Source organism: Saccopteryx bilineata, chromosome 8, assembly GCF_036850765.1.
Source record: "Saccopteryx bilineata isolate mSacBil1 chromosome 8, mSacBil1_pri_phased_curated, whole genome shotgun sequence".
Classification (NCBI taxonomy): Eukaryota; Metazoa; Chordata; class Mammalia; order Chiroptera; family Emballonuridae; genus Saccopteryx; species Saccopteryx bilineata.
The window spans coordinates 63,933,590-63,947,021 of NC_089497.1; the positions used below are offsets into that span (position 1 = coordinate 63,933,590).

The 13,432-nt window shown below is 37.0% G+C and overlaps 1 protein-coding gene across 4 annotated transcripts in view; it reads right to left on the reverse strand.

Annotated features, from left to right (window-relative positions):
• The window catches only part of TP63 (tumor protein p63), a 253,158-nt gene that overhangs the window by 31,349 nt on the left and 208,377 nt on the right, over positions 1–13,432 (reverse strand). For all 4 annotated transcript variants that reach the window (XM_066241192.1, XM_066241189.1, XM_066241190.1 and 1 more), the window contains one exon: positions 1,647–1,833. In XM_066241192.1, the coding sequence (XP_066097289.1) occupies positions 1,647–1,833 (187 nt within the window). The remainder of the gene's footprint in view (positions 1–1,646; positions 1,834–13,432) is intronic.

Sequence of the window (13,432 nt, forward strand, 5' to 3'; positions counted from 1 at the left end):
CTTAAAGAGACCAAGTTTGGAGAATATGAAAGCGGAAGTAATTTTTTAAAAGTAGGTAGGCAAAGTTTCACAAAATGATGATATTGGACGGTTCCAAAAGAAAAAAGCTGATCCAAAAATTGGGAACCATAAAAGTGTTCTTAACCTTTGACCATGTATTAGCATTCCACAAAAACTGATTGCTAATAACAGCAAAAAGCTAAGTGTGTCAAGGTGCCTTCTGAACCATCATCTATTATAGCAAAACTAAAGACAGTTATTATGTCAAACATTGAGAAAAAATCAGCAGTGATGCCGCCTTGATGCATCAAGGGCAGTTATAAATATATATAATAAAGCTAGGCTATAAGAACTAATCTTTATGGTATATTGTTAAGTGAAAATCAAGATGCAAAGGTATTGATGGATAAGGAGGCCATGTAGAAATTGGCCAGAAATTAATGTGTAAAAGTTCTTTGTGTTAAGGTGGGAAGACTCAAACTGTATTTTCTCATTTGAAATTTGTATCCACTCTTTTTCTTCCTCCACTATTTTTTTTTCTACCATCTTACAGTATCTACAGTCACATGTTCTAGCTACCAACCAATCTTTTCATTTTAAATATGTTTTCTATCTAAAGTGTCCCAACCCTCCTGCACTCTCATCAATCACCCTTTGAGGAATCTTTGTATGTTCTCCCATTCTTTCTTTCCACTTTTCTGTGTCCTTTACTTAAACTCCCTTCACAAAATCTTAGAATAGCAAGTGTCAGGGAACCCTTGGAAACACTGAGCTTTTTCTGTAAAGCAGTTGTTAAATTTGTGGCTCAGAACATGGGCATGGATCCAGACTTTAAAGGTGGCCCCAAGGCATCCGTCCCCTGGTGCCCAGGCTTTGTACTGTACCCCTCCTTAACGTATGTTGCAGATTTCTATTTACTCCTCTTGCCCATCATTTGTATTCTTTCTTTTTCTTCTTTCCCACTTTTCTCTTCTTTTTTTTCATATTGCTCACCTTTTATGTTCCTTCCTCTTACCTTTCCAGCTTTCAATTGGCCAGACCTTGACAATCACTCCAGGAAATGCACTAAAGTGGATTCCCTAGCCTGAGCTGAACAGAACAGACTAAATGGCCAAATGCCATACTGTTCTCCTTACACTCTCTCATTAAAATAATAATAATAATAATAATAATAATAATAATAATATGCCTGACCTGTGGCGACACAGTGGATAAAGTGTGGACCTGGAATGTGTGGACCTGGAATGCTGAGGTCACTAGTTTAAAACCCCACACTTGCCCAGTCAAGGCACATACGAGATGCAACTACCACTATAGTTGATGCTTCTTGTTCTTATCCTCCTTTCTCTCTCTCTCTCTTTCTCATTTCTGTAAAATCAATTATATATATATGCATGCAATAGGGAGTAGAGAGGCAAGTCCATGTTATCCAGTAATTACTAATGTTAAATTAAGTAGGTCAATTATTGTGAAAACCCAGAAATGTATTGATCATTAGTCAGATACTATCAGCCAAAACAGTAGGCTGAGCTGTTATCAGATTGCAGAGGTTGGAACCAGGTAAGTGGGCTCCAAACAAAAGTTTTCACAGGACCTCTATTTTCAGGGATCTTAGCTGAACAGTCACAGAATCCTCTCCCCCTTACCCTCATTGAATTCACGGCTCAGCTCGTGGTTGGGGCACCGTTTCACCACCTCGGTGACATGCTCAGCTTTCTTGTACACGGGCATGGCACGGATGACAGCGCCCTGAGGAGGGGGGGTCATCACCTTGATCTGGATGGGGCATGTCTTGGCGATCTGGCAGTAGAGCTTCTTCAGTTCAGTGGAATACTGCTTGGAGAGGGGTCAGAGATGGAGGAAAGGGAAGAACCAACAGTAGATATTGTTACATCCAAAATCAGAGCAAGGAAATTATGTCCACCTTTTACAGCCTTCATAGCTGCACGATTATCACAGCTACTACATACACCAGAGTGAACAATCTTCATAGAGTGAGTTATGTTCATTAATTGAACAAATACTATTTTTCTACTTTAAATAAAATCTGACGTTTACAAAAAGTCTCACATTTAAAAAAATATATTTATAGCATTATTTTCTGTCTTTAGGATGAAGAATCTAGGTCTCAGAGGTAGTTAAGTGATTACTACCATGAGCTGTTTATAAAGTACCAGAAACTAAATGGAAAAACAACGTTCACATAAATTGAGTGATAGTAAATAGATTATAATAAATACTGTGTTTACAATACTGTAGAAACACTCACAGGGATTAGGATTTACAGGGAAAAAATATTTTTTTAAGATGAAATATCTGGCAGACACAAAAGAGATATTACTCAAAGTTAACCAGCTAGAAAACTACAAAGCAAAAGCTCCCCCACCCCCCAAATTACCACACTTATCTTCTAATGCCATGGCCTAAGAGAAGGAAAAATCTGGAAGTGACCATTTTGTTCTATACTCTTTTAAAGAAAAAAGGACTGGCCTAATGTAACACAGCAAATTATCCATTTTTAACGCAGCAAAAATATCCATTTTTTCATTCACAAGTGAGTGAAATCTTTCCTGCTCTCACTTTTTGTGACAGGGAGAGGAAGTTTAGTGGCTGATTGGTTGGCTGGCTCGTTGTAATATTGGCAAAATAGGATGGAGAAAGCACAAGACTCAGAACCAACTAGAAGAAAAGGGGGAAAAGGAGACCTATGCTGTGTTGTTTTCTTTTTCCACCTGTGAACCACTGTAGAAAGTTTCCATTCTAATCCTTACACTATAGTAAACCTTAGCACTCCTGTTCTCTGGGTCAGTGAATTCCTACTTATTATTTTGCTGGAACTAGAATTACTAGCCAGGAGTGGAGCACCTAGTAACACTGACCGTAAACAAGGGTAAACACACACTCACATATACACACACAAGTTGCAATCAGAAGTTGTCAGCAACATCCTTCCAGGGGAAAGACATGGGGGAACAGGAGACAGAGTGGCAAAGAGTTATTATTAATAGGTTCCAACCTAACTCTGCCTGAAGGCAAATATCCTCCCAAAAAGCACATTTAAAAGTAAGTACTTTTATCACTTCCTTTTGAAATATAATATGTATTTAAATAATCTTTCTTTATATCCAAAGTATTTCAGTACATAAAAACTTCAGTTAAAAACTTCCTAATATTAGAAATGTATTGCATAATCAGTTCTCCATGCCCGCAGGTCAAGGATTAAATGCAGCAAAAGGACTTGAAGAAATAGGAAGTATGCCAAAAAAAAACCAACCGCAAAAATAAAATTCTGTTTGGGAAGCACAGATTGAAACCTCAATGGGTATTTTTGCTCTAGTGTTTTTAAACAATGACTTTAAAAACAGATAGATTGTTTTAGGGCTGTGATGGTGAACTTATGACACACGTGTCAGCACTGACACGCGTAGCCATTTTTGATGACACGCGGCCGCATGCTGAGAAGGACGTTTCATCCTCAGCTCCTGCATGGCCAGGTGCAGTAGCCAAGGATAAAACATTTGCTGTAGTGTAGACACTCTGTGCCGGAGGTCTGTAGGCCAAAACAACAGAACTCTGGCACAGAGCATCTAGTTCTGGGACTTCCAGTTAGGCCGTTGTAGGGGTCCCCAAACTTTTTACATAGGGGCCAGTTCACTGTCCCTCAGACCGTTGGAGGGCCACCACATACAGTGCTCCTCTCACTGACCACCAATGAAAGAGGTGCCCCTTCTGAAAGTGGGGGGGGGATAAATGGCCTTAGGGGGCCATAGTTTGGGGACACCTGGTAGGGGATCTTTGACCTTACTTCCGGCCGGTGGAGCAGGGAGCAGCAGAATGCTGCAGGGGACACATCTCTGGGGGTCCTGTGATCGCCATTACCAGCAACCACAAAAACACAGCAACCATCATCCAATCTACTGTTCTGGGGTGTCGTGGATTTCTAATTGACCATCATTACTGAGATAAGTGAGGGGGAGGTGGGGAGGCGAGGGCCTGTGCTATGGGTGCTGTTTCCACCATTAGAAATAGCGGCAGCCATCTTAATTTACATAAGATGCAACTTGCAGAATTTCAAGACGGCATCTGGGCTCAGGTGTTTGTCAACTTGAGGTCAAAGCTTAAGAATCTGGAAAGGTGCCACTGGGAGAATCAAGAGGAGTGCCACTACGAACAGGAAATTTGGAGTGCCTGGAACCTATTACCAGACACTTTTAATGCCCTGAAAAATATAGCAGTGGCTTTACAATTTTTCCCTCTACGTATGTTTGTGAGACCTTATTCTCAGCGTTAAATAATATCAAAACCAACAAAAGAAACAGATTGACAGATGAAGTTAGTAGCGCTTGCTTGGGCTTGAAGTGTACAAAATACCAACCTTCAATTGAAGATTTAGCCAATGAAATTCAGCAACAAAAAAGTCACTAATAGACAGGTTAGTTAAAGAATTCCCCTTCCCCCTCACTTATCTTAGTTCACGGCACCCCACACAAGTTAAATAATATCAAGACCAACAAAAGAAATTGACTAACAGATGAACAAAGAAGTCACTAAACAGGTAAGTTAAATAATTAGTTTTTAGTTTATTAAATACAGCTATATATTACAATTATACAGTTTTGTTATTTAAACTATAAATATCGCGAAATTATGGTTTTTTTCTCGAAGTGACACACCACCCGAGTTATGCTCGGTTTTTTGGCGAATTTTGACACACCAAGTTCAAAAGATTGCCCATCACTGTTTTAAGGCATGTTAAGAGCTCACTTTTATTGAGAGTGCCAAGAAAATAGATGTATTTTTATTTGTAATTTAATCATAAGTTTTATAAGATTCACCTGAGGAAAGATGACTGAAAAGTAAGTCTGTCATCTAACACCTGAAGGCAAAAAAAGGATCTATCCAAGTATGTAAAGATTGAAAAAAAAAAAGATAAGTGTTCATAGGAGGACAGTTAAGAGAAACATTCCATTTCAATAATTGATATACTATAAATCAAACTTGACAGACAAAAACACAGAATTACTAAGAATAAATTTAGGCATTATCAGGTGTTACTCCTTGCTCGCCCTCAGGGATGGGAGAAGGGAATATAATTTTTAAACTTAAATAATGATAAGAAATAACAGCTTCTCTGTTTTCTGAGTTCTGTTGTAAGAAATTTAATCCTCACATAACCCTAAGAGTTAGGTATTATAGGCATACAACAATCTCTTATCTGATAATCCTGGGTCCAGATGTTGCAGAATTCAGAATTATTTAGACTTGAGAAAGTGAATAAAGTTCATAAACCATAAACAGCTCCAGCAGAATTTAGAGTAGCAACCCATAACTAAACCTTAACATTTCTCCAAAATTCATGAATATGTAAGCCATCTGGGAAATGGCTATAAAGCTTCCAATTCATGCTGGATTCCACCACCAAATTAATTTGCGGCAAACTAATGAAATTAAAACAAAAACCAACATTGGTTTTCAGAGCTCTCTGAATTTCAAAATTGCTCTTAACAGATAATGGATCAGTACTGTTATCCCCATTTTATAGATAAGAAATTTAAGGCATAGAGAGGACTCGCCTGAGGTCAGAGAAGAGCTAGACAGCAACCAGTATACGAGAGTCTGTCTTTATCTGATTACAGTCCTTCATCTCTCTAGTCTCTAGGCTTAGGGGTACAAATTATATTTGATTCTCACATTTTTCCAATTCCCAACAACATAACTATGTTTTAAAAAGTCAACTTAAACATATACAATCTTCTTCAACATTAAGATAATACTCAGAAGTGTCCACCTTAACATCAACAATTCCTCTTTTTATTTCTCGGTATAATAATGTTTGCTCATTTAGTTGCAAGGAGAGGCAACCAGTGGAAAAAAACTCTGTGAGTCACCTTGAACCCTAGGACCAGCTGTCTGTTAAGACTTCTCTTATGGCACTAGGAAATTCATGAGTAAGGTTCGACCTTTTTGCATTGTTTATTAATGTCCTTTGTGTTCTAGCCAATCTCTTTCATTACTTCTCTTCACATCCTCAAACCACACACTTCCCGCCCCCTGTTTTACTCCTACAAACCTCTGGATGCCTCAAACACACCACCTATCCATCACCCATGATTCAAACATGCTATTCCCTGAGACATTTATTTATTTATTTCCCTTCTGCTCTCCACACCATGCCAAGCTAATTTAGTTATCAGTCTTCCGCTAGAATTGATCAGTACTGTAGATTATATTTACCAATCTTAGTGATGAGGGTTTTATATTGGCTACATCTCAATAGCTGACCAGGGTCAAGAAACATTCGGATTATTGCTGCTGGTTAAACCACAGACCTGCCATTCAGTTCCTAGAGAGGCTCATGCGGTCTGGTATGAACAGTTCTTTACAAAGCCAAGCTTCTGCTACTACATTAGTTTCACTGTTTGTTAATTGGTTCTGTGATAATGTTTAATATTTTTCAGCACTAAATTCAGTCTCCCATGCCTATAGGATATTCATAATTCCTTAGACTTGCTTACTTCCTTATTCCCTACCAAACAGCCACTATCATCATTACCCATTTTCTAAGTTCCTGCAAGATCACAAAACATGGGAATCTGATCTATGCCAGGATTTTTAAATATCCTGCTTATTCAATGCAGCAGTGACTGCAAACTAGAACACGTCTGGTTTCTTTTCATCTCTCTCTTTCTCCTTTGGATTTTAACATTCACCTTTAAATCTTTCCAACATTGATTTGAGATTCTTTCATTCTAATGCCTAATTTCTTTTGGGTGTGTGTGCTTTGTTTTCATTGGCAATAAATTATAATTTACTATAAAGTACATCAATTTTTAAGTGTACATGTTGATGACTTCAGTCAATTGTACACACTTGTGTAACTACCATAGTCAAGATACAGATTAGTATTTCCACCTCGCCCTTGCCTCTCTCCTCATCAAAATTATCTCACGCCCCTTTGCAGTTAATCCACTCTCCAACCCTTTCCCAGGTAATCAGGTACCTACTTTCTCACACTGTATATTTGTCTTTTTAGAATTTCATAAAAATGGATAATGCAGTATATTACCTTATGTGCCTGACTTCTTCCACTGAGCAAAAAGGTTTTGAGATTTGTCCATGTTTTTCCGCTGTGGGACAATGCTCTAACCAACCAAGCCACCTTAAAAATTTTAATATATATTTTCTCTCAGTTTGTAGCTTACCTCTTATCTCTCATATTCTGTGCTTTCTTTAAACCTGTTAATTTTGAAAAATTATCAGTATTTTGCCTTTAACACTCATCCTTTTTTGTGTCCTAAGAAATCTTGGTCTAACCCAATGTTAGAAGGATTTTCTTTGTTTTCTTGTCGATTTATAATCTTAGCTCTTACATTTAGTCCTATATCTACTTTCAGTCTCTTTTTTTGTCTTTTTCTTCTCACCCTATTCCTTCTCTCTCTTTTTATTTTTAATGAACATTCAATTGTTCCAAAACTACTGGTCAAAAAGATTATCTTTATCATTTCCCCTGTTGAACTGCCTTGGCATCTTTTTTGAAAAGTAATTGACCATCTGTGTTTCTCTGAACACGGCCTTCTATTCTATTGGTCTGTAGGTCTATACACTAATATCATGATGTCTGGATTACTCTGACTTTATCATAGCAAGTTTTAAAATCAGATAATCGAAATCTTCCAACTTTGTTCCTCTTTTTCCAAATTATATTGGCCATTCTAGGTCTTTTGTATTTCCATATAAAATTTACAAGCAGTTAATCAATTCTCACCAAATAGCCCGGTAGAATTTTGGATGCTATTATATCAGATGTATTGGTCATTTGGAGCAGAATTGATATATTAGCGACGTGTTTCTTCTAATCCATTAACATGAATTAGATCTCCATTTAATTAAGACATCATTAATTTCTCTAAGTAATCTTTTCTCTCACGTTTTTTAGTTTTCAGTGTATAAATCTTGAACACTGTTAATATTTTAGACTTTTTCCTATGCATACAAACACATACACACATTTACACAGTTTTTTTTTCTTTTTTCATTTTTTAAAAATTTATATTTCTTTTCTCTCCCCCCTGATCACACACACTGTTGTACAAACCTGGGCATATAACACATTTGGCATCCTTGGTCACAGACAACAGTGTGGTGATTTCCAGGGAATGGGGCTGAGAGGAAGTAGTGCAGGGTATAGCGGAGGTAAATGGCAATGGGATAACTTGGGCTGGTGAGTTCACAATTCAGTGTACAGATGATGAATTATAGAATAATGCAACTGAAACATATAATTTTGTTAACCAGCATCACCCCAATCAATTAAAAATAATAATAAAATAAAACATGTTTGACATCTTTTTATTTAACATATCGTAAGCATGTTTAAATTTTAAAATATATTTTAAGTGGTTGCAATTTAGTATTAAAAAGGAATATACAATTTAATTGTGCCTTTTCTATGAAAATTTTACTTCAGTTTAAAAATATTAAATATAGCACTACAGGGTATATTTTCATACACAAATCTTTAGTTTGTCAATTAATTTTAGCTGGATCCCTTGAAACTGGATATTGAATCAACGCAATTTTAGTTATAGAGAGGCCTGCATTACATTTAAATTTTCTTCTTTTAAATTAAGTAAGCTGCTTATTTCTCCCTAGACCTTTGCAGAATTTTGCTTCTTTCATTATTTTGTTTTTAAGAAAGTAAAACTATTTCTAAGTGTATTCTTTTTCTTGATGTTACTTGGAAATTGGTGAGCTCTTTCAATTTACATATTTGAACTCAACGCAATCTTTTTTTCTTTTTCTTATTTATATTTTTGTTCCTTCTGCTCTTATTAACTTCCAGGAGCATGTAAATCTTACTTTGGATCCCCATTTTCTTTCCCGCATGTATTCTGTATACACAGATACTAATTGGTAGCCTCTTTTCTTTTCGTTTGCATTCTGGGAAAGCTTCTGAAATTTATTTTCCATATCATGCATATGGTTTTTTAGAGTTAATTCTGTTCTATTTGACCACAAATTATTTTATTTTATTGAATTTCAAATGTCCTCTGTAACTTCTCGACATCCCGTTTTATTTTATCCAATCTTCCTTTCATCAGCACCTGCTTCCCAGGCCGTGTTTTCTTCTCCAGCTTTACAGTTTCATTGCTTTGTATGGAAGTAATCTTCTGAACATCTTTTTCAGTTGTTGGGATGCTTTTACTCTCTTCAGTTCATTTAAATGATTCTCCCTTATACTTAATTTTTTCTTTATTTTTAATATAGGCTCTTAATTTGCCTCTGTAATTTTCCATGATTATAGCAAGATATAGCCAGAGCTAGTATTTACCTCTTTCATGTCTCTTTGACATTTTTCAGTTCAACTTCACAGCCTTTTAATTAAAGAATTGCTATAGGATTCTGCCAATAGCTTGAGTGTTCAATTTAGTTAGGCATTGTTTTTTCCTGGAATTCATAGTATTTAGTGGAAACTAAAGAGTGACTACATACAAGATAAAGCGGTTAACTACTAGTTAATAAATTTGGTATTTATTGAGTGGAATATTTTATTCAAGTCTGTTTTAGGTTTAGAAATTCAGCAATGAACAAAAGCATAGTCTATGCTCTCAAGGGGTTAGAATTCTAGAATAAACAAATAAATACAATGTCAGGTGGTGATACATGTTATAAAGAAAAGAAACTCAAAATACATTTAAAAGAGAGAGTCAAAATCCAGGACTTGGAAAGTTGAAGAGGATATTATTTTGTTTAGGATTGTCAGAGAAGGATTCTTTGATCATTTGATAGTTTTTTAAAAAAAATCTGATGGAAGCACTGGAGTGATTCATACATACATACACTGGGAAAACAATGTCCCAGTTACTACAGACAGCAAGTACCAAGGTCTTGGGATGACTATGTCTGTCATGGAGGCCAGTGTCACTGGAGAGTAGTGAGCAAAGGCTATAGCGATAGGGGATAAATTCAGCAATTAGAGAGAATGTGGGGCCCCGGTCATGAAAGGCCTGACAGGCCAGGGTTAAGGACTTCAGCTCTCCTTGATGTGAGATAGAGAGCCACTGAAGAGATTTGAGAAGCTGACATGGTTTAACTGCATTTTAATAAGAATCTGGCTGTTATGTGAAAAACAGACTTTAAGATTCAGAGGTAAAAGCAGGAAGACCAGTAAGGAAGCTGCTGCAAATAACCTAAGTAGACTGGCAGAGGAATTGGTGGGAAGCAGTTGATTTCTGGGTATATTTTAACCAGATTTTTGAATGGATGGGTTGTAGATAAGAAAGAGAAGAGTAAATGTATGCCACTGAAGTAGAGAAGAGAGGTTTTATAGAGGTTGTAAAATTTAAAGTAGATATTAAAGACAAGTTACTCACCAACTAGATGGTGCACCCAAGACTGGAAAGAAGGGAGAGTCAAGAGGCACAAAGCAGGCTTTCCAGGAAGACAGAACATCATGAGTAGAAGCAAAGAGATGCTAATTGTGGCTGAAATGTAGACGAGCTGGAAGAAGAAGGAAGAGGAGAAGGAGAGCAGACTGTAATGAGTCTAAGCTAGGAAGGTTATTATCAGATTCTGAGGAGCCTTAGATGTTACAGGAGACAGGTAGACTTTACCAGCAGGCAAAGAAGGGTCACCAAGGATTGTAAAGCAGGGGAAAGACATAATCAATTCTATGTATTAAGTAAAACAAAGCTGGGAGGAGCAAGACTGGAGCAAAGTAGGAAGAGAGACTTATCAGAAATAATTCAGTTAAGAAATAAGGAGGACCTAACCTAGGGCAGCAGAATGAATGAACAGATGAAGAAATGGGAGGAATGTTTATGCAGGGAAGCACTAAAACAGACCAAGCACTATTATTCATTAAGAAAGAAGATGCTTTCACAAATAATGTTATTTGTTTATTTATTTTTTCTAATATTCAATCAGAATAAATGAGTTAGTTTTTAATACAGGGTTTCCAATATTCAACAGCTAAATGAGACCTGGCTTAGTCAATGGACTCTTCAACAAACAGAAAAAGAAAGGATAATTAGTTTTAATTCTGGACAAAGGAAATGAAATAACATGAGATAACATTGGAATTAATAGGCCAATTTTGTTGTGAAAGAGGAAAGGGCTTAACTCTCAAAGCTAATAGCATCAGAAAAGGACTCTTACACAACACCAGCAACAGTAAGCAACTTTACTGGACCAGAGGTCAAGAGCAAAAATTAAAATTTTTTTTTTGTATTTTTCTGAAGTGAGAAGCTGCAGTGGGGGGTGGGGGAGGAGGCAGACAGACAGACAGACTCCTGCATGTGCCTGACCAGTATCCACCTGGCATGCCCACTGGGGTGTCGCTCTGCAGCAATCGGAGCCATTCTAGCGCCTGAGGCGGAGGCCATGAAGCTGTCCTCAGCTCCTGGGCCAACTTTGCTCCAGTGGAGCCTTGGCTGCAGGAGGGGAAGAGAGAGATAGAGAGAAAAGAGAGGGGGAGGGGTGGAGAAGCAGATGGGCGCTTCTCCTGTGTGCCCTGGTTGGGAATCGAACCCAGAACCTCTACACACCGGGTCAATGCTCTACTGCTGAGCCAACCGGCCAGGGCCAAGGTTTAAATTTTACCTTTTCTATTTATCCTCTAAGTTTTTATGCAGTCACTTCACTACTTGCAAACATAAAATAGAAAAAAATTATAATATACACTATACATCTCTTAGAATGAAGGAAAATAATTACAAGTATCAGAAGCCGTAATCAACTGCAAAGGACAACATAAAAGCTATGTATTGTGGATAATTACTAAAGCATCATCTTTCTAAAATTCTACACATACAGTGTTAATATAGCTTACCTAATTTGGGGAACATAGTAAAAACATTCCAACTTTGTCAGAAAGTGGCTGTTGCCAGATCATAATAGTCCACTGAAATTTGAATAGTAACCATTTACAATACATCACACAGTTCATACTAATCTGCTAATGATTGTTAAATTCTAGACCATGTTGTTAGATTCCTTTGTTCAAAAAATAAATGACTTTGATTTATCTGCTTCTATACATTTAAAAATATACATATATCCATAAGTACATGTCCTATAATTTTGTGTCCTTAAAACTTACTTAAATTACACTACTCAAAACTTAATCTTAGTAATCTGCCATTTCCACTTCTTATATTTTCAAGATTTATCCATGCTTTTACACATAAATGTATTTGATTTATTTTAATAGAAGATAGGACATGAGATAGAATGGAGAGAGACCTGCTTTACTGAAACATTTTTTTAAGTGAGAGACAGGAGGTGGGGACACAGGGAGGCAGAGAGACAGAGAGACACTTTCCCAACTGGGATCCATCCAGCAAGCCCCCTCTAGGGCAATTCTCTGTCCATCTGGGGCTGCTGCTCCATTGCTCGGCAACTGTGCTATTTTAGTGCCTAAGGGGAGGCCATGGAGCCATCCTCAGCACCCAGGGTCAACTTGCTTAAAGAACTGGAGCCATGACTGTGGGAGAAAAAGATATAGAGATAAAGAAAGAGAGAGAGAGAGAGAGAGAGAGAGAGAGAGAGAAAGGGAGGGGTGGAGAAGCAGATGGTCATTTCTCCTGTGTGCCCTGACTGGGAATTGAAGTTGGGACTTCCTCATGCCAGGCTAATGCTCTACTACTAAGCCAAATGGCTAGGGCATACTGTAACATTATGTAAAGCAATATGAAAGATTTTCTAACATTTTGGTAAATACTAAGGTGTCTAAATTTACATACTGTTTTTATATGCTTGAAATATTTCCTAATTAAAAATTTTTAGTGAATAAATTTAGCATGAGCAGCACCAATCTGTAAAATTTTTATAGATTTATGATTTTAGAAGATAGAGAATCAAGAAATAAGATGTTTGAACCCAGAAGGAAACTTATAGCATGTCTTGATCAAACCTTCTCCCCTTAATTTTCAGACATAAAATTTAGGCTTACAGAAGTGAAATTGGTTCATTAATTCAACAAATATTTAGTGAGCACCTGCATCATGCCAGCCTCTACCTGAATCACAGGGAACCAGCAATATGCCTTCCCCCAAGGAAACTGGTTTAAAGAAAATGCTAACATTAAATAAACTCTTTCTAAAACTGTGATGCATGGTCTGAAAAAAAAAAAAAGGAGACATGCCAAAATGTGGGGCTGTACTTAGTTTGAATGGTCAGGAGAACATCCCTGAAAAAATGATTCCTCAAGGTTACATAACTAAACGTAAGCAATCTGGGGATGAAGTCAGATTTTCTCTCTTCCAGAAAACTAATACTTTTACAACTATATCATAGTCTCGTGACTGAGCTTCTATCAAAAACCAAACTGATATTTTAAACCAAGGACTTGATTGTATTTCTATTATTGAGTCACCTGTTTCAAGGAATTTTTAGTTCAAGATAATATTGCTAAGCTTTCCTTCAAAAGTTA